The sequence below is a fragment of the Centroberyx affinis genome, unplaced genomic scaffold (assembly GCF_046629955.1).
Source record: "Centroberyx affinis isolate AG114_WGS23_722 - 3 ecotype Tasmania unplaced genomic scaffold, CSIRO-AGI_Caff_v1 ptg005704l_1, whole genome shotgun sequence".
Lineage (NCBI taxonomy): Eukaryota > Metazoa > Chordata > Actinopteri > Beryciformes > Berycidae > Centroberyx > Centroberyx affinis.
The window spans coordinates 15,700-41,004 of record NW_027282879.1 but is presented as its reverse complement, the minus strand read 5'-3'; the positions used below and the strand labels follow the sequence as shown (position 1 = coordinate 41,004).

At 43.4% G+C, this 25,305-nt stretch overlaps 1 protein-coding gene across 3 annotated transcripts; it reads left to right on the top strand.

Annotated features, from left to right (window-relative positions):
* Positions 1 to 415: 415 nt before the first annotated feature.
* LOC139667691 (metaxin-1-like) lies at positions 416 to 24,986 on the top strand. Of its 3 annotated transcripts, XM_071547182.1 has the most exons (9): positions 416 to 512; positions 9,270 to 9,339; positions 9,517 to 9,596; positions 14,328 to 14,420; positions 15,219 to 15,401; positions 19,466 to 19,542; positions 19,800 to 19,957; positions 20,688 to 20,720; positions 22,644 to 24,986. In XM_071547182.1, exons 1-9 carry the CDS (start codon positions 432 to 434, stop codon positions 22,841 to 22,843), a joined length of 975 nt encoding a protein of 324 aa, XP_071403283.1. In that variant the 5' UTR covers positions 416 to 431; the 3' UTR covers positions 22,844 to 24,986. The 3 variants fall into 3 exon arrangements, with proteins under 3 accessions (XP_071403283.1, XP_071403281.1, XP_071403282.1); XM_071547180.1 differs by lacking the exon at positions 20,688 to 20,720 and having other exon boundaries at positions 22,608 to 24,986; XM_071547181.1 differs by lacking the exon at positions 20,688 to 20,720 and having other exon boundaries at positions 19,800 to 19,968; positions 22,625 to 24,986.
* Positions 24,987 to 25,305: the final 319 nt, after the last annotated feature.

Genomic DNA, 25,305 nt, shown 5'->3' with positions numbered 1-25,305 from the left:
TTTTGTCTCTTTTCTGGGAGTTTTGGGATGGGGGGGGGGGGGGGGAGGTGTTGTTCTACTTCTCTGTTCTAACACGCAAAAAAAGGGGGAGTGGAAAAAAAAAAACAATTTTGGAACACAGATTTGTACTTTAATTGACATTTGTATGATACCGGTCTCCAATAAAAATATATATAAAGAAATATATATATTATACATATATATATATATATATATATATATATATATATATTTAAAAAAATCTGAACAATGAATCTGTAATGAGTCAAACAGTATCAGGTCAGACTGGAGCAGACCAGTTTAATAAAGTGTCATCAGCCCGACGCTAACAAACACTTTACTGTATGTTGCACTGTAGGAAAAACTTTTCTACTCGTTGTCATGGCAACGCGCATCACTTCCGGGTTTAGAGGCGGGCAGACGGGCACAAGATGGCGGCGCCCAACGAGCTGTTTTGCTGGGAAGGAGACTGGGGTCTTCCGTCCGTTAACACCGACTGTCTGGTGGTTCTGGTGAGTGACTGGTTCAGACTGACGGACTGGTTCACCGACTGGTTTACTGACTGGTTTCACCAGACTCACAGACAGAGTCCCGGTGTAAATCTGATGCTAACGTTAGCATGCTAACAGCTGAGCAGACAGACAGCAGCTGAGTGAGTCTGTCTGTTGACTCTCCTGTCTGTGGCTCACTGACTGTCTTACTCCTGTTTAACTGACCCGCTCTGATAAACACAACATGTGAGATAACTGACAGACAGACAGACAGTTATAACAGACAGACAGTTTGGTGTCAAGACCCAAAATAAACCAACTAGTGATGGACGATCTGTTCATCTCCCGATACGATTCGATACGATCTGAGGTTCAGGATCAATACATCAGGATACGATGATCAATAAAAGTTCAGTGACAACAAAGTCTGACTGAGCAGAATTCTGTTTATTTCTGAGACTCAAATCTTTCCAGCGATGCCATTGGCTGCTAGAATGTAAACAACAATTTAAAAAATGTCATTACAAAGTGACAATAATATAATGTGGACGGACATTAGTGAAGCCTGATGCTCTGATCCTTTCCTCTGAACCAGTGTCTGACTTTATCATAATCTGGACTAAAGCTGCCATTTTGGAAAAGTTTTGCCATTGATTTCAGTTTTTGATTTATTTCTCTTCATTAGAATGCTAAAACTATGGAAGCCGAGAACAGCCGTGCTTGCATTTATTTTTTTTAATGCCGTTATCTCGAGATAACGAGATAATGAACCCGTTATCACAAGAAAACAAAATGTCATTTCCTCTTATTACTTATAATGTTTATCAGAGATCAGGAGCCATGCCAGCATGCAGAGATGGAGTCTGGACAGCTGTATCAACTGATTTAAGATGAAAATCGTAACTGCAGCAAACAAAACTTCACATTTATGCCTCGACTTCCTGTTCAGTTCTGAATCCTCCTGACAGTCATGACAGTGATCTGAAGGCTGAAATCAGCTGTGATCAAATGAACCAGACTCTCATTTTCCAGTTCTCCATAATTATCCTGAGATCTCGAGAAAACAAAAGTCGTTTTCTCGTGATAAATTATCTCGTTATCTTGAGAAAACGGCATTAAAAAAATAATTGCAAGCACGGCCGTTGTCGGCTTCCGTATAAAAGTTAGAAAACAGAAGAGAGGAGAGGTGGATCAGCTGTTCTCAGCTCAAAGAGAAACAAGTCAGGGAGACGAACAACAACAACAGAGTCAGTTTGTATTTTAGATGTTTTAAAGCTCCAGTCATGGCTGGGCGACACGGTTGAAATCAATATCACGATAGTCGAAGGATTTTTTTTTCAATATCGATATATATATGATGATACTGCTTTCAAATAACAGAGGTGGGGACTCGAGTCACAATATTTACTGCTTGAGACTTGACTTGCTGCATGAAGAGAAGACTTGAGACTTGACCTGACTTGGGTTCTGGTGACTTGGGACTTGACTCTGACTTGTACTCTGATGACTTGAAAAGGTTTCTAAAGTCTTGACTTGAGATCTTGTGTTTGTGTAAATGACTTAGATTGAAAGTGATGAGATTTGTTCCAGCAGACGACTGAATTTAAATTCTGTTTTCTGAATTTGTATGGAATGATTGAATTTATTGAAGTTGAAACTGATTATAGAAATCAAACTCATGATGCTCTTACCAAGTTTTTATCCTATTAAAACCATATTGCATTGAAAAGTCCTAGATATTTAGTTTTCTTTAAGATATTAAATTGATACTGGACTCTTGATTTGTTCTGACTTGACTTGCTGTTCTACATTTAGACTTGAGACTTGACTTTAATGACTTGGACTTGACTTGGGCTTGACTCTACATTTAGACTTGAGATTTGACTTGAGACTTGTGCCTCAAGACTTGAGACTGACTTGGGACTCGAGTGAAGCTGACTTGGTCACAGCTCTGTCAAATAATATTCCTACCATACGTCAATTTGAGTTTTTAAATAAAAATTAGCTTGTTATCATCAGATTAGACAGCAGAATTGTGCGTGTTATCCCAAAATGAACATATCATCACAATATGATTCCACTAAAAGATGATAAATGATAAATATTGAATTATCGCCCAGCCCTAGCTACAATCTGCAGCTTTTCTCCTTTCTCCAATGTATTGTTAGCCCCGCCCTCCACTCCCCTCCACCTGTCAGTCATCTTGATGATGTCATCAGGTCAGCTGATCTGACGCTGATGTTCTGAACGTGTTTCTGAACGTTTCGCTTCGCTCTTCTCTCTTTTCTTCTTCTTGCCTCTTGTCGTTGTTGCTGTGACGTCCTGCTGTGACGTCCTGCTGTGACGTCCTGCTGTGACGTCCTGCTCGGCGGCCGCTCGCCTCACCTTGATACACGACCGTAAAACCATAAATAAATCAGCCATGAGGATCATAATATGCAGAGCTTGTAAAAAGTTCTTACCTTTGAAGAGTCTGTGCTGCTCGGGCGATATCCAACACTGAACGTCTTGGTTCTGTCCTGCCAAAATATCGCGATATACGATATTATCACTGGTAGCGGGTGGGACTCAGTGGGTCAGGGTTTTTTTGGTATTTTATTTTATTTAGTCTAAATGACTATGATTCTAGGCTATTATAATTTTTACAAATTATTATTATAATGAATAATTTGATCTTACTATTCAAGCATTGGATCGTGGAAATATTGTGGAAAATTCGGTGTTAATTATCACAAAAAATATTTTCCGCGATAACGTAAGCAAAGCATGTGAACTCAGATCAGCACTAGGCCTGGGCCGATATTCATCATTGGTATTACAGTGTGGCAGCACAACTGCAAAGTGTGGAAGTTGGCACATCCTTCTGTATAAATTCAGATTTTGTGTGGAAAGTGGTTTTTACAACCCTTTACACATCTGGACCCGAGGCTCCTAACAGACTGAAGGTGTCTGGTGAACTGTGGGATTTAAAAACTGTACAAAAGTTTTTGTGTCCTTCCCTTTGGAAACCTCCCACAGAACGTAGCAGCTGTAAATCAGAATTAATTATCTCAGCTGGTTAATGAGCAGAGAGTCTGCAGGTCGTTGAAATGTCTGAAAAAGTCTTGAAATGCATCGTCTCAATTTAAGGCCTTAAAATGTATTATAGTGTCTTAAATCCAGCTATCAGAGGTTTATTGTTTCACCAAGTGATGATGGTCCAGATTAGATTCACCCAGAACAGGTCAGCAGGACAACATGCTGCTTTACTGACTTCATGTCCCTTAACTGTTAATGTCCTGCTGTCCTTTTTCTTATTCTGTTCAGTTATGGTGTCACAACTTTCATGAGTGATACTCAATCAGAAATAGTTTGGTTTTGCCAGCTTTGTGTCTTCATTTTGGTTTTTAAATTAGTATGAAATTCAATTCCAGGGGCATTAAAAAGGTCTTAAAGTCTTCAGTGTGTCTCTGAAGCCTGCAGATCCCCTGATGAGGTTAAACAGAGCAGTGTGGTATCTGGAAGTCGTGTTATGGTTTTTTCATTGAGCTTCATTTCTCTTTAGTAGAGCTGCTGGTTCAGAGCGAGGCTCGGCCACCCGGCTGCCTGAGTTTCCATGACTGATGTCGTCCTGAGCGTCTCCTGACAGCCGGGACGCCCGCGGCCCGCCGCCTCCCGCAGGGATTACAGCAGATTTAAACATGTTGGCGTTGGCCTCGGATCTGACGGGAGGGACGGAGGGAAACGGCTTCCCTCCTCCCCTCTCCTCCTCCGGCGGTTGGAAAACACTAATCTGTCGCTCCTGCCGGGAGTCGAGCTGCGGTTTCCAAACCGCCGGTCGGCTCCCGGACCCGGCGGCCGGTGACACTTCGCTGCCGTCTGGAAACCGCTCGGCCGGCGGCGGACTCGCTCAACAACATTTCTTTGTGTTGCGCTAATTTAACCCAAATGTGGCCGGCCGGTCCCAGACTGTTCCAGGTCAGGATTAGAGCTGAAAGCCTCAGGAGGCCTGCAGGATTTTCACTGTATTACTGCTCATCAGGCTCCGTTTCCTCTGCAGAGACGTTTGTTCTGTTCTGCTGCTCCTAAAAACATACAGCTCCACTTTAGGGCTGAAACGCTTTGTTCTTTTGTTCCATTTCACCTTTCTCTACAATTCAAATGTCTTGTGGCAGAGTTTGGCTGGCTAGTAGCAGATTAATTAAAGCTCCATATTCTCCACTGCAGAGTTTTATTTAGTGTCTTTCTGTCCATTCAAAGCTGTGTGTGTGGTGTCATGAACCAAAAACACTCTCAATCCATTTCTCCACGTTCATTTTCCAGCATCTCTCTGAGCCTTACCAAGAACAGGCCGTTTCTGTCTCCGTGTCTTTAAGGCTCATTAATATTAATGACCCTCTGTTCCTATTGGCTAACCGTTTCCAGAGTGAAACGTGAGACGCCGCGGCCCGGCGGCTACAGGTAGGGAAAACTCTCCGGTAATAAACAACGACAACCGCTCAACCGCTTTGAAAAAAACTCTTTGTTAGTCTGTTATTTCTTACAAAAATGATAATGAGCGAACCTTTGTGACGCCACAAAGTTACGGAAGTCCAAACGGCTCGTTTAGAGGCTCGCTGCACTAATATGGATTGTGTGGATTTAGTTTTGATACTTTCACCATGTTTAGATAGACCATCCAACTCCTTTATCACCACAGAGGAGAGGGGAGTCCTGCTTTACACCATGTGGACCTTTAAAGTTCCCTGGTTTCTGTCTCATTTTACAAAATTAGATTGTTTGATTCAGGTTTTGTATATTGTTTGTGGGATTGTTGTTCATTGTAATTGGGCCTCAAGGAAAACTCCCCTAAAACTCTGTAGCTCTGTTACAGCAGCTACCGGTGATGAACTTTTCATCCCTGGCTCCATTCAGTAGTTAGTTGTGTTTTTCTTCTTGGTGGATAACCGGCCAATCGTAGACGAGGTGACGTCACCTCCAGATGTTTCCAGCAGCTCCAGTGGAGTTTGATCTGAGAAAATGTTGTAGAATGTAAAACCTCAGCTGTAAACGTCAGGTTTTGGTGTCAGTCCCTCAGAATGAAAGAGCGAGGGCTTCTTTCTAGAGCCGCCATTTTGTACCGAGAGACGTTCAACAATCATACAGGGAGAAATCCATCGTAGAAGAGGAGAGAGACCAGTTTCTCCACCCACAGGAGCAGGAGAGAGACCAGCATGCACTGCAGCAGAGAGACAGGCTGGGGGTTGAGGAAGGGACGACTCTCACTTTTATTGCCTGGAAAAACTCTCGCTACTCTTACTATCACTACCACACTCTCCTCCTACATCTAAAACCCACAGCTTAGTTCAGGCCCCTTCTCTGGAGGTTATTAAAAGGCATTCTGGGAAATGTAGGAAATCCCTAACTGCAGTAGAAAAAGTAAAATGACAACACTTCATCACTAAATAACTGCTGGAATGAAGTGAACATCACAGGCTGATGATAAATAACAGTGAAGAGGATTTGTTGGATTTCTCCTTTAATCCTTTGAGGATGTAATGTTAGTGTTGCGTCGCTGCCAGCAGTAAGTTGGCAGTAACATCAGCTGTTAAGTTGTAGAACTGAGTTGTTATTAGTGATTTTATTGCATTATATTATTTGCCAAGACGCTCACAGCTGGCAGCATGGAAAACGCTCAGCAGGTTTCGACTTGTTTTGTTACATAAGAACCGAACAGGAACACGTTACTGTCTGTTCAGAACCAGAAAACACAAACCGAGACGCAGAACCATCATCTTGCAAATGGGACGGAAAATTTTCAACCTGAAAATATTAAGCAAAATAACAGGGAGGAGGGAAACCACTGTGATGCAGAAAGTAAGCCGCTGAAAAATGTTCCACACCTTCTTTAATAATTTTTCTTACTTTCTGCGTTAGAAGTGATTTACTCTACTTTTTACTTTTACTGAAGTAGATCTTTCCACCAGTACCGGTACTTCTACTGCAGCAGGGTGTTTCAGTGTCTTCAGTCAGACTGCTGTGTGTTCAGTCAGTCTGGGTTCAGTTTCTCTGCTGAGGAACAAACGTCTTCACACATCAAACGCTGACGTCATGGCTGCAGATTTACGAGGAAATTCCTCCTCATTTTTTCTGGTTGTAAAACTCCAGTGAGGAGCTAGACCCGGCTGAACCATTCATACTTCTGTCTCCAGATTAACTGAGTCATCTGAAACACTTACTGTACCAGTCAGTGCAGTGTGTTGAGCACATGGAGTTTAAAGCTCAACCTTTCCTCTGGTGTTGAGTCAGGACAGCAGAGTCCATCTGTCTTCCACTGGAGACCGAAACTCTTCAAGAAATACTTCTAGAAATCTCCAACGTCTTCCTCTTCTAACAGCTTGATATACTCTTCTCTTCTCTTTGCCTGATATCAGACAGAATTGTCGACTCGTTCCACTCCATTTCCATCTTCAGTCTGACATTGCCTCCACTCTAACCGATTTCCGTGGGGGAGGGGGATTCGATTTTCCCCAACCAATCACTAGAGACCGACGTATCCGCCTGAATCTAACGTCATTTTAAGTCGACGCTGATGCGTAGCCATGACGACACCAGAGACGGTTCAGAAAGTATAGAGCATCTTTGACAACACAGAGTAAAAACAAAGTATTTCGGATTTCAAAGTAATTGGTACTTTTAATGGATTCAGAACAGCCTGGATAGCAGCGTCTATCTTGTCTATACGATGCCAGACCAGAATCAGTCAACTGGTGGAGTGGGCGGAGTCAAAGGTCTGGACCCAGGCAACTCTTCTCTTGAAGCAAAAACAAAAATGTCCGTTCTGCCTCTCTTCAGTTCATGTCTCTCCCACCTCTTCTGTGTCATCCTCCTCTACCTGTGTTCTGTCAGCCTCTGACCTTTAACCCTCTACAGAGGATCTATACTTACAAGATGGTTCATGGTAGGAAACAAATGATTGTACCGGATAAAGGACAGTAGGGAACTTCAGTGTGTGATGAGACACTTTGACTCGAGTTCAGACTGCGATCACCAAGTCAGCGTCAGTCCGTTCATCTCCTCCAGAGCGACCGGGGAAACTCAGCTGAGGATCGGACGCTCAACAAGCTCGTCTCAGCTGAACTTTTCAATCAGATTTCTGCTTCCTTGTTTCTCTTCCGATGTGATTTAGTTTCATGAACAATAGTTAAAAATGCAGGGCGGCTCGGTGGCTCGGTGGTTCGTTCTGTCGCCTGGGGTTGGATCTCCGCCCCGGTCCTGTCCGTGTGGAGTTTGCATGTTCTTTCCGTGTTTTGCGTGGGTTTCCTCCAGGAGCTCGGGTTTCCTCCCACAGTCCAAACACTGTGGGATATTCCAGCTAAATCAACTCCTAAAGTTTCTTCCCCATGGCAGTGAGGCTGACAAACGATCCCCGTCTGTCACTGACGCTGGACTGAATCTCTGAGCACAATTCCATACAAATTGTACATCTGTAAATGCGTAGTTGTATCTATCATATTTGTATTCCCTGTATAGTGACACTATTCATATTTGGTACTATGGTCAGACACTAAATGCAACTTGCTACTGAGCCTGTAAAAAGCCCCTGGATGAGCCACTTAGTCACCACACTTACTGTATATACTGTGTATATTTTCAGGAATCTCTTCTTTCTTTCTTCTTTGTCTCTGACGTTTCATATTTAAATTCAGTTTGTAAAGCTTGATTGCTGCTTGTCTGTCTGTCTGTAAATGTCTGTATATCGCACTGCACCAACCTCACAGAGTCAGACTCCTAGTATGTGAAAATGTACCTGGAGAAAATAAATCTTTTCTGATTCTAAATGAACATCATTAAGTTTTCGGTAAAGTCTGAAACTGTCCGTGTCTCTAGTGATTCTCCTTTGTCCGGCTGACTTTGCTCTGCAGCTGAAACAGGAACATGAGTGGAAGAGTTCTATAAGCAACACATAGAAACAGGTTAATCTGAATATTATCTTATTTAGAATAAAGCCAGTAGTCGGATTATTGCTGTCCATGTAAACGTAGTCACTGTCACAGACTAATTGCAGGACTTGTCCTCTGCTGGGTGAGTGAAGTGTTTCAGATGAACTCGCTCTGCAGCTGAATGGACGTTTTGTGTTGAAGCCGCGGTGGAAACTCTGACCTGTGTTTTTTCCGTGATTCCCGTCCCGTCCCGTCCCGTCCCGTCCCGTCCCGTCCCGTCCCGTCCCGTTGGCCTGCAGACTGCGTCAGGTCCGTCCATCAGACGCTGCCAGAGCCGTTTAACGTGCATCCGCCTGTCTGGAGGCCGCAGGAAAACCTGAAGCTGGGATAGATAATATTATCGTTTATCGTCTTTCAGTAGAGTCATATCATGATGATACGGTGATGTTGAAAAATTCTGTCTCCATGAATTATTCTCTATGTGCACACAGCGATTACAAATTGACTGATTACTGTTGTATCTTGTGTTGATGTGGGCATTAATAGGTGTGTGATGTCGCAATTTTTATCGACTTGCGTGTTTTACTGTTATATATTATATTATTATATTATATCATATATCCTTATCTTCTGGAGTCTTCTTGCTTGTACTTGTTTTAATTTATTATATGAAGATGATGTTTGCTTTTACTTGATTGTGAAAGCACTTTAACTTTGTTTTAAAGTGATATACCAATAAAGATGATGATGATGATTATTATGTTAGTCAGTGTCATTTTCAGCCAGTATCATTTCCACTCTGTCAGCAGTATCATCTGTGATCTCAGCTGTGGCACCGTTCATGTGTCATGTTGTTTTGTCTGCTGTGTCTCTGCAGGCGTATGCCAGGTTCGCCGGCGCTCCACTCAAACTTCACAAGATCTCCAACCCATGGAGGAGTCCCAGCGGTGAGACGGCAGCTCATCACAAAAATAAACTTCATGTGTATAGCACTTATCTGAAAGCAGAGTTTTCAAAACACTTCACAAAGTGGCTTAAAAAGAAGAATAGTAAATAGTAAGTGGAGTAGAGGGGATTAAATCTGCCACCAGACAATGTTCCATGGTGTTCTCCTGGTTTTAAAGGTTCTCTTCCCGCCATGAGGACCAGTCAGAAGGATGTCCTGTCCAGACCCTCTGACATCATCATCCACCTCAGGAAACAGGTGACCGCCTCCTTCCCAGCATGCCTCTGGGCGGCTACACACTGCTGTTCATCATTTCTTATTTGACCTTTACTTACCCAAGTAAAACAAAAAAGCAATTTAGCTCTCACGCTCCCTGGTCATTTTCTGTTGAAATTTCTTCAACAGTCTGAAACTGCAGGTTCATGTCAGTCTCTGAGATTTTAAATCCATGATAGCTCATTATATTCCAAGGAAATGCGTTTGCTTTGCAAACTAACATAAGTTTACATAAGTTGAGTTGCTCTGTGAAGATCCTCTGGCTGGAAAACCTCTCAGGGTTTTGTGGGTCGAGGTCTGGTCCGGTCCCAGAGTAAATTCCACTCTGAATGAATTTTCTCTGTTTGGGGTTTTTGGTCTGGGCCTGGGCTCGATCCCTGCCCTGATACTGCTGTATTTTTTTATGTGAATATGTATATTTCTTTCTAAATTTGTAAGTATTTTTGTATGTATTGTGTCATGTAATATTACTGTTGACACTTCTTGGCCATTTCTTGGACAAGGTCTCTCTTGAAAATGAGACTGAATCTCAATGAGACAACCTGGTAAAATAATGGTTAAATACAATAAAATAAAGGTAGTCCCATTGAGAATAAAAATCTGAAGACCTTGCCAACAAAGCAGCATCAAACAAATGTTACAAACAACAACAGCAAAACAAACAATAAACTGTACATCGGCTGAAATACAACCAACAGAAACTGAGTGCAAAGTCAGAATTCACCTCACTGTCACCGTTCCATTGCTTTCTCTGGAAAATCTGTTTCTGAGATGGTGGTTAAACTCAGTTTAGCGTCCCAGTGAAAGTGCGGTTGGAGTGGAACTGAACCAGAGAGGTGAAGAGTATCTGACAGGTATTTGGATCTCTGCAGGCAGTTGGAAAAACAATATTAAACAACGAGCCGCTGCAGCCGGGCGGTCCGACCGGCCAAAGACGCATTCCAGCCGTGCCGATAATTCCCGTAAACCTCAGCTAGATATGCGTTATTAAAAACTGAATTGGTTGCCATGCTAACTGTTGAGGTAGCTAGGTAGTTATTGATCTTTCTAGTTTCATCCTGTTTCTTACTGTTACGGGTGTTCACTAACTTGGAGGAAACTTTTCAGACAATACATGTTGGTAACTGTTGTAGAAAAGCCTCAATCCCCTAGAGGGCGCTCTGCATTGGGATTATGGAGACTTCAGTGCTGCTGATGGTTCTCTGCTGTACCTCATACCTGGACACATCACCATCGTACCCATAAAGTACCCACAGTAAAGAGCGCCATCTAGGGGATCGTTGCTGTTTGACTCTACAGGAACGACCTTTAAGGTTATATTTCTGCATTGAATTGCCGCCGTTGCTGCACTGTAGCTGTCTCTCCGGCCGTGCGATCATTTATAGTTCTGCGTCGGTGAGTCTGGTCGTAGAGCAGCAAAACACTAGATGTCAGTGTGGAGCTTTGTTCACACAGAAGTCACCACAGAAGAAGCCGTAGTGAATCTCATGTTGTGGATATTTCAGTTCATCTGGTGTCTTTATAGTCAGGAGATGATCTGTGGTCCAGATGAACATCTGAACCTCCTCAGCTCGTCTCTCTTCATCTGCTCCATGTTGTCTTCACTGTCGGCCCACAGCGACCCATACAGGAGGAGGAGCCACCGAGCGGCCAATCACAGCTCTTGTGGTCTCTACGTGTATTTACATTTTTGTACAGAAGCAGTAAGCTATGGAAACACCGCAAAGACCTAAGGTGAAGCTACGGCGACACTTCCATGCAGAACTATAAATCACCCTTTAGTCGGGACAGTACTGGACCTGCTACTCTTGTCTACTGACAGAAAACAGTTGAGTCAAAACAACTAACTACATATGAAGAGTTTGGTTCCAAAATTAAATTTGCACCAACTCTGATGGTAATGGCCCACTGAACGCGACCAATTCCACTGTCATTCATTTTCTATGGGACACGAGTAATTCGCTGCGCTGAGCATGCTGGGATAGCTTGCACTGCAGACCAGGCTCGCTGCACGGTGAAAAAGGGCGGGACAAAAGTTGAGCTCAGGTTAGCTTTATGCAAATGAGCGCAGTGTTCGCGTCTCGAGAGCCAATGACTTTTGAGGCTGCAACACCTTGTCTGTACAACCAGGAAACGCCAAAGTGAAACTTGTGAGTCTGTAGAATTCATCACCTGAGGTGGGCCATCACCATGACTCGGTGATTGACAGGACAACATTAAGCTAAACAATGGTACTTTTTAAAGGATCACAGGTAACTTTAAGATTATACTTCATGCTGAAACAAAGGTGACGTTGTGTGTGCGGTCAAAAAGATGCAGTCGACGCTCCTCCATCCAGGATTGGCTGAAAGAACAGGAACTGGAACCACCGGTCGATCTTTGTTGGGTTTTTTCCTGGTTCATTTTTTGGATCGCTGAATTTTCCTACAGCGCCTCTTAAGTACAGTAAGTACAGGAGTTTTCAGGCCGCGGTCGCCATGAAAGAGCAAAAAACGCCAAGGTACATCTGCGCTCATATGAAGCTGACACACATCGAGCCACACAGACAGCCTGAACCAGGCAGGAGTCCTGGACTGGTGAACTTCAGGTAATGCTTTCCTTCCCCCGAACGATAATGTGTTTTGGAAACGATTTCTTCATTGAGATTCTATAGGAGTCACTTGAGTTCCTTTGACCCACATTCCCATTGAGAGAAGTCATGTCTCCGAGCCAAATGTTACCCTCCTCCTCCATTAACCAGAGCAGCTAATAGGCAGATGGAAGCCATTACCCAGACTGCTCGCTGCCTCGCTGCCTCGCGCTGCGGTAGGTGGGTTGGGAGCGACCGCTCAGTAGAAACCACAACGCCAGGAAGACTGATGAAGTAGCTCCACTGCTCACTTTATTTTCTGCATCAGGTCTTCTTGATTCATTTTATTTCCCTTGATATCATTTTATGAATTGTTCTAGAGTTTTCCAACATGTTGGAAAAACGTTGTCCAGATCAGCAGGGTCTTGGCTTGCCGTCTGGAGTTTTGATTTCTTTCTTTCTTTGGTTTGTTTTAAGATTAGATGTGCAGTATTTAGTATTTTTTATGCAGATTTTGTGTTTTTATCAGTGGATTTTTTTCTTTTTTGTATCACTTCTAGGTTTAATCATTGCGCAAACTAATAAACTAAATGAAACTATATGACAATAAACTGAACATCACAGGAAAGATTAAGAGTGAAGGGAGACTGATTGTCAATGTTGTTTAGAGGGTTTATTAACATCTATGTGGTCAATGCGGAAAGAATTTGACCAATCAGTGATTTCATACCGGTGAGTTAAAAATGTCACTTTAAAAACCTCAGTATGTACAATATGTGTGGAAACCCAGTGCAGTTGACATTTTAGGCCTTCGGTTGATGCTGGATCCTTCGCTGATTCCAACGAGGTCAACAGCAGAGAAAGTTTCCGTACCTAGATCACCAACTTTACACCACAACACCATCAGATCACCAGCAGGTCTGGCAGGCTGTAACCTTACTTTGTTTTCCTCCTGGATCCCAGCATGCACTGGTGCAGAACCACTGCAGTCAACTTGCAGTAATCAGGTGAAATGGAAATGGTTCGACCCAGAACAGCCAGAGAGCCAGAAGGCCTATGAAGCCCCCCCACACACACACACACACCTCCACCTGACAGTTTTGGGGTTTCTGCAGATTAAAGAAAGTGCTGATGGTGTCACATGGTGTCACATGGTGTCACATGGTGTCACATGGTGTCACGGGGCCAAGAGCCTCTGCTGCCAGCAGCTTCAACTTTATTTCTGCAGGGAAGGCTGACTGAGCTCTATCAGCTGGTGGACGTTCTCATTTTGGAATTAGATTAATTATTAAATTTTTTCAATCAGGCAGGCTGATGACAAATGCATTTTTATTTCCAGAAACAGCCTGCGAGTTTCTACTGGTTTCTACTGGGAGCTGCCCAGTACAGCCACAGTCTTCTACTGCTGGCCACTCAGCAGCTCCACTGGACCAGTTGTTGGTGGAACATTAATTCACCCGAACCTGCTTTCCCAGCTACTGAAGTGTACTGAAGCGACCTTCTGGTCACTGGCCATTAAAGGAGAATGCCACCCACTTTAAGAACTCACAGATGTTCTTCCTGTGCCCCGGGATAGTTCAGTCCGTCTGTGAACTGGCTCCACTCTTTCCCAATGCTAGAAAACAAAGAGCAAACCCTTGAACTTGTGATGACACTGGGATGTAAAATCACCGGCGCTCTATTGACAATGAATGGGGCGCTGACTTTATGGAGCCATAAGATGCTGAGTTAAGTTGTTACACCAAAGTGAATTTATATTCTTGCAGTGGTAACAAGTATGAACCAGAATTTAGACCTTGTTTGAGTGCAAGAACTCACACAGAAACCTTATGGGACAACAAGTCAGAGCCCCATTCATTGTCAATGGGACAGAGCCAGATTTTACATCACAGTGACATCACAGATTCATGGTTCAGTCCTCCAGTGCTGCGAGTATTGGCTGAACTGTGCCGGGACACGGGAAGAACATGTGTGAATTCTTAAAATGGGTGACCTTCCCCTTTAACCTTCATGGTTCCAGCATCAGAGGTTTCCCAGCTCCAGACCAGACTGGTTGAGTTTGGTTTGTGCTCCAGCTGGTGGTGCTGAAGTCGTTTCAGGACGTGTTTGTTTACTCAGCAGAAAATCTCATTTCTGTCTTTCAGAAATACAACGCAGACTACGACCTGTCAGCCAAGGAGGGAGCCGACAGCCTGGCCTTCATCTCTCTGCTGGAGGAGAAACTGATGCCTGCTCTGGTGAGTGTGAGAGAGAGAGAGAGAGAGAGAGAGATGGCAGGAGAGAATATTCAGTGTTTGTCTTTGAGCTTTAGCAGTTTGTCCTCCTTGCCTTGTCGACCTCAGAGTCCGAACACTAGTCATGATTATTCTGAATCCATCTGCAGGCTGAGGAGACTCATTATAATGTCTAGGACACATTATAAACACACACAGTTAGTTGGTGTGAAGCCTCCTGGGACCTGATCAGTGGATTGCCAGGCTTCACCTCTCTCTCTAAGTTCAGACGTCTGTAGGAATGTAAAGCAGAAGTCGAACTCAAAGCTCCGGCTGTTATGAAAGCAAAGCACCACCTAATTTTCCTCTTTCATTCAGAAGCTCATGGCTTTTATCTTAAAGCCAGCACTGTACATCAACATTTTTTTTAAATTACATTATTTAATCGGCAAACATTCCGTCTGTGTCCGTGTTTTTAACTTAAGTTGCCCAGATAGAGATGCAACTCAAATCTGTTGGCACGGCAATGAGGTTTTGGATCTGGAATCTTTTACATAATTTGAGGTTGATTTGAGAGACAGATTAATAACCTGTCTCTTTAACAATCCCACCTCTCTCTCAACCAAATCCCACCAGGAATTTGTTTTTGATTCACCTGTGATACCTGTGATTTAATTGCTTCATGAAAATTGTCATTTTCCAAATTTATTCAGGCAATGTTCTGCCATAAATGTGCTGGAAATGCACAAAAAAATTGCAATATTTAGAGAGAAAATCTTCTAATCTCAAAATCGCAAATGAGTGAGTATTGATCTGCTCTAGATCTATACGTTCTGGATCGAGCCGAAGAACTACGTGGACGTGACTCGCCGCTGGTACGCCGAACACATCCCCTTCCCTCTCAACTTCTTCCTGCCCGGACGCATGCAGCGCCGGCAGCTGGAGAAACTACGACTGGTCCGAGGAAACGAAGACCTGGAGGCTGGAGAGGAGCTGGAGAAGGAGGTGAGAACAAACCTCTCTGAACCCATCGTCTATCGGTCTGACGACGATTAGACTCTGGGGGCGACGGCCAATATTTGGGGGTTTCCGGTGTAGCCAGCGGACATCCGGGCCAAGACTTCCTCTTCCGTGCGCCGGTCATTGTTTACAGTCCGATTAGCAACTTGTACAATGAATAATAAAACTTTTAAGTTTGACTTCATCTTCCCTTAAAGGAAACTTCACTGGTCAAGTGTAGGAAAACCAGGACAAACAGATAATGGCAGTTTCCCAGTTTTTACCTAAATATTGTTTCCTTCCAGTCAGTCAGTCCGCTGTGAAGTGGCACGACACAAAGGAAAACACTTTTTAATGAGTCTTGTTGCTGTAAAACAGGCTGCATGACATGAGCCACCGCACACAAAAGGTCAGAGGTCAGACACTGTTCAGGAGAAGGTCACTGAAGAGGATTTTGTTGCTGTCTGGATGAAACCCTCAGTCAGTCAGCTGTTCATGAATTAAGAAAACCAAACTTATTTCCAGATTGACAGTCAGGTGTTTTTCCAAAATGTTTTCCTAAGTGCTGACTGGGTTTCTTCACTCTGCGGTCAGGAGACTGGCTCTGCCCAGGAAGGACCATGGAAACCTTCAGCAGGTACAGACATGAAGACCATCAACATCGGAGTAACACGTTTTCTTTTTCCACGACAGCAGCGTTATTTCCTGAAGTTGAGTTTGGTCCAATAAAACTACAGCTACTGTTAACCAGGCAGGCAGTTGGAGCGGTTAGCTTTCACTGAGACAAACCAGCAGGAATGACCATAAAACTCCAGGTGCAGACAGACGGGGAGAGAGAGGAACGATAAAGACAGAAAGAGGGGAGGGATGTTTGATGAAAGGAAGAAAAATAAAGTGTTGAGAAACAAAGAATGAGAAAATGAGAATCAGAGTTAAGAATGAAAGAAAGAAAAATAAGAAAGAACTAAAGAAAAAACAAGAACCGCAAGAGAGAACTAATGGACTGAGAAAGTAAGAGTTGAATTAGAGAATGAAGAAGAGAGAAAAAAGAAAATTAAGATCGACATAAAGAAATTATTTATTGAATGAAGGAGAGGATGAGCGGATGTAGAGAAAGCTTTGTGTTGTTCCAGCGGAGGAAATGTTGTGTTTGAGCAGCAGCTTCGCCTCGCCGCCCGTCCCGCCAGCAGATCACTGATCTGCACAGAGTCTGTTTCTCAGGAATGAGGAAGAGAATGCTTACTTTCCATTAACGCCCATTTATTTTGGAAATTCTGCAATAGGGGTTTTAACAGGTTTCAAGGCCCAAGGGTCATGAAACTGTCAACACGCAAAAGACTGTGGAAACTTTAAGTTCAGCGAAGAAAAAGATAAACACCTGAATTGGGGATTTGTGAACAGAGATGAATGATGTCACGGTTTATGTAACGCAACATCCATCATTTAGTGGACACTTTTATCTAAAGCGTCTTTCAGTACGTGGTCAGTATGGGCCCAGCGGGACTGGAACCCCTAACCTGCAGTGTTGGTGCCTTGCTCTGCCTGCTGACCTACAGAATAGTTTACGGGCCCCATGGGATCTTTTCTGCATCACGTCAGTAGCGGTAACTCAGAGCGACTGGCAGTGCTTAATTTGTAAATGATGAGGTCCCGGGACACCAAGTGGTCGGTGTTCCCGCGAGTCGGTTTGGAGGGAAAAGGTTCCGGAACAAATCAAGACAACAAGCGCATTGGAGGCACGGTGGTGCTCAGTGCAGCCATACAGCTTACTGTAGACCTAACAGCCTAAACATTACTACATGACCGACTATATGACTTAGAGCTCCAACTACTGGAGACCTGTAACAATATTTGATTATTGTATAGGCTACATAATGCTCATTTTGTCCAAAACGATGGGTTTTTACAAACCTGCCCTTCAAGTAGTGGACTAAAGATATAACTGCTCTGTGCACAACATAAAATGCCCACACTTGGCTGTGAGATATCTTAATCATACATAAACACATCAAGGAAACTGCAATGGCTTCAACCATTTACCAGACAAATTCTGGCTTGAGTAGTTACGCATTAATATTCAACACAAATACTTTCATAAGATATCTATTTTGAATGTAGGAAACAAAGTCAGCGAATAATGAAATGACACTCAGCTGGTTTTGAAATGCCCACAGTGATCTGGGGCTTACAGCTCTTCACTCAACCAATTATATTACCAATTATTTCGGGACACTCAACATAACATGCGCAATGTCCCACATATTTAACTGTGGGACTTACAGGTCCATTATAATAATTTCCGTTTTAATCTATGCAAATATGAATTTAGATGTTATTGTCTCAGCAGCGAACAGTTTACAAACAAAAAAAAAACATGCTTACCGTGTCTAATTTTCCAAAAATAGTCCACACAGCGGACATATGGACAACAAATTCAACTGTCTTTTAGCCATGAAGATGTCTGAAGTTTACCATAACACTCTGCAGAGCAGCTCACTTTCTAATAGGGTAATCACCTGTCTTCATATGGAAATGAGCCAATTCGGTTTTTCGAAGGGAGGGGAAAGGAAGAGTTAAGTACTGGGAGTATTGCATGGCAGACAATAAAAAAACAACAACTTTCATGCCACCAGAGGTGCTAGGTCGATGCAAATAAGTACCAGAATGCAGGTAGTCCAAAACCGCGAGGTGCCGGATCCTGTTGCGGCAGGATCTGGCACAAATTAAGCACTGGCGACTGGTCAGGGTCCGTTTGTGTTTGTGGTGTGACTATTAAGACTAGAATGGATTGTAGGGAAGCTGATCCTGGACCAGCAGGTCTGGAGGAAAGGCATAGCACTGGAACAGATAGAATATCCCTGCAACCAGGGAGGGAAGCTGGTAAATATTTGCCAGTGCCTGCCAAGTTAGTTTACTCTACAGGTCACCAGCCATCCTTTGGAGCCCAATTCTAGTCCAAACTTCTGCTTGGCTGCTAAAATCATGAAAGTAGCTGGTAAATTTTAAGATTCACCGGCCACTGTGGCTGATAAGGTTAATGTTAAGAAAAACTTATTTGATGGTAGAGCCAAATCACTCAAAGATGAACAACAGACACCACTAGTGGTGCTAGTGAGCAAAGTGCAAACAACAAACACACTTATCACATGGCTTTCAAGCGTGCACACGATGACGTACGAACACGCCAGGAGGACGTACGAACACGCCAGGAGGACATACGAACACGCCACGATGACATACGAACACGCTACGATGACGTACGAACACGCCAGGAGGACATACGAACACGCTACGATGACGTACGAACACGCCAGGAGGACATACGAACACGCCACAAGCACGGAGGAGACACAGTACACAACACGGTGTGGAGAGGAAGTTTTTCCTCTCTGTAACTCAGTAACAATGTCGGCAGAAGAAAGAGACACAACTGAGAAACCTGATGGTAACGTTGAGAGGAGAAAACTCCTGGATAAAAGCAGACAGTTTTAATACTCGAGACGCTTTGGATCGCTGGAGGAAAGTGAAGTTAGAGAAAACATTTCATGGCAGGTCTGCTGGTCTAGTCTAGCATGTCTAGGATTGTTCTGGAAATTCTCGTAGATGATGTGTCGATGGGTGGAGCAGCTGTATGGTTACCTGAAATTCTTCAACTTAGGCCGTCAATCAAATGAAGGGGCGGGGCTTCCTCTCCGGATGTAAACATTGTAGCTTTGTAAACATTAAAAATTAAGACTTTCTTCTTTGAAGGTAATACATTTATTCAACACAGTCATTGAGGTCTAACAGAATACTCTGTCTGGACCAGTGAAATTATGAAAAAACACATCGACTTTGTTTACATGGAAAACTCTGTTCATCTTTAAGCTCTCAGGAATGTTTCAGGACATTCAGTATGTGGCTGTATTTGACCCTTGACCTCCTTACTATTGGTTGCTTGTAATGTTAGTGATCTAGGAGCTGAAGCTTCTTCTACTGTTGACCTCAGTGGGAATCTGTCTGGAAAACAGCATCAGCTGAAACGTGAAATGTATTTTGAGTGTTTCTGACTAACATGTGTTCCTGTGTAGCTGTACCGTGACGCAGCCGAGTGTCTGAACCTGCTGTCCCAGCGCCTCGGGTCACACAAGTTCTTCTTCGGAGACTCGTAAGTTCATGTCATCTGATGTTTCTACTGTGTTCAGGTAGACTGCCCATCTGGCATTACACTATGTAACAGTGATATTATAACATTTCTGGTCCATTTGGTCTAATTGGACCTTGTAGTAAGAGTTGTGACAAATAATGAATTGGACCAGAAGCACTGCAGAAATGCCTTAAAAATAATACTTACATTTGTAGTAAACCGTGTGCTTTAATAATGTCTAATACTCGTTAAAAATAGAAACCGTTGTCTCTCTCCAGCCCTTCGTCTCTGGATGCCTTTGTGTTCGGGCACCTGGCGCCCGTCCTGAAGGCCAAACTGCCCGGTGGGAAGTTACAGCAGCATCTCAAGTCCCTGGACAACCTGACTCACTTCTGCACCAACATCCTGCTGCTGTACTTCCCCGGTGACGGCCGAGGTGAGGGAGGCGCTCCCTGATTGGTCGATAGGACGTTACCTGTCTTAGTCAACAGGGATTTTGAAAAGTTTGAAACAGGACTATGGCTGTGTTCACTGATGTGTCGTATCGCAGGTGAAATCTCAGACACCACTGGTCCGATTTTCTCAGCGTTTGAAAAATTATACTGATTGGCCTAATGGGGGCGCTATAATTAAAGGTCAACATTGAAACAGCATATATATTTGTTTTTTAAAAGTATATGTGCTGTTTCTTGGAGCCAGTGCCACATGAATTTCTCCCTTTTGGGACAATAAAGTTTAACTCAACTTTATATCAGACACCAACACTCTGGCATTCTGTTCTGGCTTTTAAAAAATGACAGTGATTGGCCTGATGGAGGCGCTGCAATCAATGGTCAACATTTCAAACTTTAAAAGGCCTTAACTGCTACACTACTGGACCGATTCTGATGAAACCTGAAGGGATGAAGCATCTTGTTACTGATTGGCCGGCCGAAGGGGGGGCTGCATCAGTCGTGGGGGACGACATGTTTCACTCTTTTACATTAAAGTCAATGGAAAGCGCTCGTATTGATAAAGACGCAGCGCTTGGCTTCTTTTTAGGCAGAATGAAGAGTAAAGTCCAGCTTTCAACATGGACCGCTACTGTGGTGAAACTGGAGAAAGTAGCGGTAGTAAAGTTCGTAGTAGTTGTTACTGTGTTGTAGTAATTTCCAAGTGTTTGGCAGTTGGACATCAGCAGCCAGTTGCACCAGCTGAACGTAAACTCTATTGTAAGTTAGGGTGTAAATCTACACTAACTGGTACTGAAACTAGTTAGTTTGACACTAAAGCTGTGTCTTTGTTTAGTTGCACCATGAGACTTAAGGGACAACTTAACTAGTAAAGCGTAAACAGACAACTAACCAAAACATTGTCGCAGACAGTGACGTCTTCCCCTGCCGCACCGTTAATATAGAACCCGTTAATATAGAACCTGTTAATATAGAACCTGTTAATATAGAACCTCCTTGATAGAACCTCCTTGTGCCGCACCTAGAGCTAAAATCAACGACTATCATGTAACCATGGCTACGTGATCGCAACAGAAAAAGATTAGAAACCTTGGAAATTTGCAAACGTCTACAAACTCATCAACAACTAGGTACGTTATCGAGTATAAAGTAGGCTGTAAGGGTTCATGTTAGTTTGCCTCCTGTACCCTGTACCAGTCATCTAGCCTAGATAGCAGCCTACAACTAAACTAGAATTAATAGACAACAAGTGACATCAAGCTGTTTAACTGTTATTTTCAACAGAGTAAAAGTTAGGCATTTCCCCCTCATTAACCATTATTGATGGCTAAAGAAAGTTGTAGATTTGTTATTCGTCAGTTCAGTTACATCATCTGGGAGATTGAAATATGCATGACAGACACGTGGAAACTTTATGAAATCGCTGTATAAAGTACGTATTCTGCATAGATGAATACAAATAATCACCCCAAGTGTCTATAATACTCAATAATACTGGCTAACACCCAAGTCTGAACGCACCACCGGGGAAGCCTATAACATGAAGCCTAATTTAGGCTCCGATGCTGTGTGCGTATCTCTGCTCGGGGAAAACCAAAGCACGAGTATAAATCGAAATCATCATACTGTTCAAAAGGATGTGATCCGTCACGGAGGACACGCTGCCGACATAAACCGCCCTGGATCTGTCCCTCCTGCTCCTCCAGCAAGTTAAACCTGTCTGTCAAATTGATGCGCCGTGCCAACTGTTATTTTACGGAGGACTTTACACCTAGTAGGAGGTCGTGTAAGTTTTAAGTTGTAACTTAAGTCTACGCTGTAACTATTTCAGTTGGTGCAACCGTTAAAATTTAAGTAATGCGTAAACTCGGACTTAGTGAGACTTTACGTTCAAACTAGCCTACGTTTGAACTTAAGTTCAGCTGCTGCAACTGGCTGCAGTACAGTAGTAGTAGTAGTAGTAGTAGTAGTAGTAGTAATAGTATTTTGTACTTTTAGCAGCTACTGTAGCTCGTCACAATGGAAACAAACCCACTGTTCATGTGGCACATGTGGTTGGGGCAGAAACTTTTCTATGAAAACAGGAATAATGTGAACCTGACCTTCTTCCTCCTGTGAGAAAATATTGTGTCATGTATGAAACCGTCCGTCCTGCTGGAAAAACAAGAACAGGCCGAGTCCGAAATGAGGCATTTGAGATGCTGTTTACCTCTCTGACAAGATGACTGATGTCTTAAAAGTAAAATTCACTGTTGAATATTATGTAAGGTTTTAGCTGCAAGACATTTAGAATATAATTCCTTCAAGACTTCAAGCTGCATTTTTCCACAACGTTTTGGAATCAAACTCTTCATTCGTCCCCTTTTTTCTGCTCCAAAAAAGGGAACATTTTGCTTATTTTTGTAATTCCTGTTTATCTGTGTGTGTTAGGTCACTGACTGAGACGATGTAAACCTGCGCCGCCAAACAAATTATCTCATCGAAGGCGTTTGGTCTTGTCTTACCAAGGTGGAGAAGACAAATCTGGGAAACACTGTTCGCTCTCTAATGTCTTGGTGTCCCTCTAATGTTTCCTAACGTCCTAAACTCCCTACGGTCCCTTTAAAGCTCTCCCCTGGCGTTGTGTTTTCCCAGACAGCTCCAGTCACAAGCCGTCCTCCCAGCACGAAGCCGGCGGCGACTTCGACCACGTTCCCAACAAGAGGCGGAAGCAGCTGCTGTCGGCGCTGGTGGCTCTGGGCGCCATGCTGAGCTACGCCCTGCTGACCGGCATGGTGTCCGTCCAGCACGTCCAGCAGGAGGCGCTGCAGCACTCGCCCGGCCTGCGCTCCCTCGCCTCGCCCGACGACGACGAAGAGGAGGAGGGGTGAGGAAGAGGCCGGGTCCGACAGAGGTCCGCTAAGGTTTTGTACTAGCTTGTGGGCATTTTATAGAAAATGGAGCGATTCTGTTTAGGAAAAATATACAAATATTACCCAGAAAATAATGTATTGTGTCACACAGTGAGCTGTGCTTACGGTCACCAAAGAAAGGTACCAGAAAACAGCCGGTATCAAATTTGAAGAATCTGAGCCAGTATCCAGTAGCCAGATTAAAAAAAAAAAATCCATTAACACTCGGCCTTTCAGTGAACAGTGACTGGACATTGGCTCTAGTTCATCCAACATATTTAATCATAACATAATTTTCTGGATGTTCCTGAATAGGAGTATGACAATTTTTGAATCGATGGCTTTAGCCACTTTTCCACCGCATGGTACCGGCTCGACTCGACTCAACTCTACTCGCCTTTTTTGGTTTTCCATTGGGCAAGTACCAGGTACCAGGTACCAGGTACCAGGTCCCATATCACCTGGTACCTGGTACTTTTTTTGGTAGCACCTCCGTCGAGGTTCCAAGCGAGCTGAGGAGATACCAAAAGGAGACGTGAAAACACTGCAGACTGCTGATTGGTCAGAGAGAATTGAGAGGGTTCTATCTGCAGTGGAAAACCAAGTGGTTCTACCAAAAGCGAGTAGAGTCAAGTTGAGCCGGTACCATGCGGTGGAAAAGCAGCTTTTGTGTGTCACACCTCTGCTTTTAGTGCTGACACTGGCCTGTAGAGGAGAGTGTAGCATCGTACCATAGGCTGATAAAACGAGAATCTATAGAATTACAAATCATTAGCTTTTGTAGTTTTTTCTGGCGCCAAACTGACCAGGCACCAAATCCCCTGCATCAAATTGACATCTTTCAGACATTCCTTGTACATAAATCATGAATGTAGACGGTGAGGAGAGGAAGGACTGCCGAGAGACTCGGCTGTTCCTCCTCTTCCTCAGTCAGCCTTCATCACTCAGTTGGAGAAACCCGGAGGTGAGAGTCAACTGATGGAGGGACTGGATGGAGGATCTTTGAAGTTTTTTGAGTGAAGACAGAATAGAAGAAGACAGGTTTGTGTTTGTGCTGATGAGTTAGTCCAGTCTGCATCAACCAGCTGTCATCTGGTCATCTGGTCATCTGGTCACCATCTAAACATCCAGTTGGCTGCTAAAATAGTGAAAGTCCCTGGTGGATTTTGGGACTCTAAGTTATCTGTGGACAAAAGTTGGTTTCCTGCTTGTACCGTGTGAAAATCACATATCTTCTGTTTTTGTTTTTGTTGTTTTTTTGGTTTTTTTTCCCCACTTTTAGAAAGAAAATCCCACAATTTCATGGGGACCATTTGGTTAGTAGTCCATTCTGAAGACACATGGTGTCTCTGACAGCAGCTATGTTTATTTTCTATTTATTTACAGATAGTTATTCACAGTTGGATCTACATCAACATGTGCACTTATGTCCTTGTTGTGGCGGGTCATGCTGCTGTATCATGGGATCAAGTCAAAGTAATGTTTTAATGTTTTATAAGAGCGCTCCGGCTCTGCAGAAGTATGACACGTTCATTTGATAGTTTCAAGGTCTTGGAAAGTGGAAAGAACCATTTATACATCATTGGACATATTGTTGGTTTGAAGAATAATATTCAGGTTTGGATCTGATTATCAGCAGAAATCATATTGAATACCGACAGAAGTCTTCAACCCCAGTCAAGACACTCTGATCTGGATAAAGTCTTAGAGTTTAATATGGAAACTGTGATGAAGACGATCTGGTCTCTTCATGTTCCTGCATCAGTCGTCTGGTTTAATAACAGACCGCTGTCTGTGCTGCAGCTGCATTCCTGCCTCATAACCAACAGGGTCAGACATGTTGTCTGTTCTGCTGATAGAGGAATAATCCGCCTGCTGCCAAACTGCAGAGGCATAAACACATTAAGCAACACAACTCTGGAGTTGAATTTTGAAGATTGTTTCCATCGTTGACTTTTTTTCTGGTCTTAAGTAGCTTTAAAATTGGAGTTGCCTTTTGTGACTCATAAGTTGAAACATGTATTCACCTGTTCTTGTGTCATGCAACCAAAAATCAGGGTTTAATTCGCTGTAAATATCCTGACTGCACATTTTATTGATGATTAATATTTTTTTGAATAAATGGGTCATTTAAAATACTATAATTTCAACTGTTTGGTGATTTTATCAAATCCACGTCCAGGTTCCCAGTCCCAGGCCTTCATGTTTCTTCTGAATCCACCTGAACTCACTTCACCTCCTTCTCATCTGAGAACAGAGTTCACCACTTTTTTACAGGACAAACTTTCATGATACAAACTCCAGATGATTGGTTCTCGCATGGTGAACACCGAGCATCTGCATAAAGTGGACTGGATTTAAGGTGCGGTCACACAGGAGCGAAATGACCTTCACCTCCGGCTCACTTCCATTCCAAACAGGCGAAGGACCAATGAAATATT

Coding starts and splice junctions, on each gene's coding strand:
- LOC139667691 (XM_071547180.1), top strand. CDS start 432: ATGGCGGCGCCCAACGAGCTGTTTTGCTGGGAAGGAGACTGGGGTCTT. Junction 9,340..9,516: donor CCCATGGAGGAGTCCCAGCG/GTGAGACGGCAG, acceptor CTGGTTTTAAAG/GTTCTCTTCCCGCCATGAGG. Junction 14,421..15,218: donor AGAAACTGATGCCTGCTCTG/GTGAGTGTGAGA, acceptor GATCTGCTCTAG/ATCTATACGTTCTGGATCGA.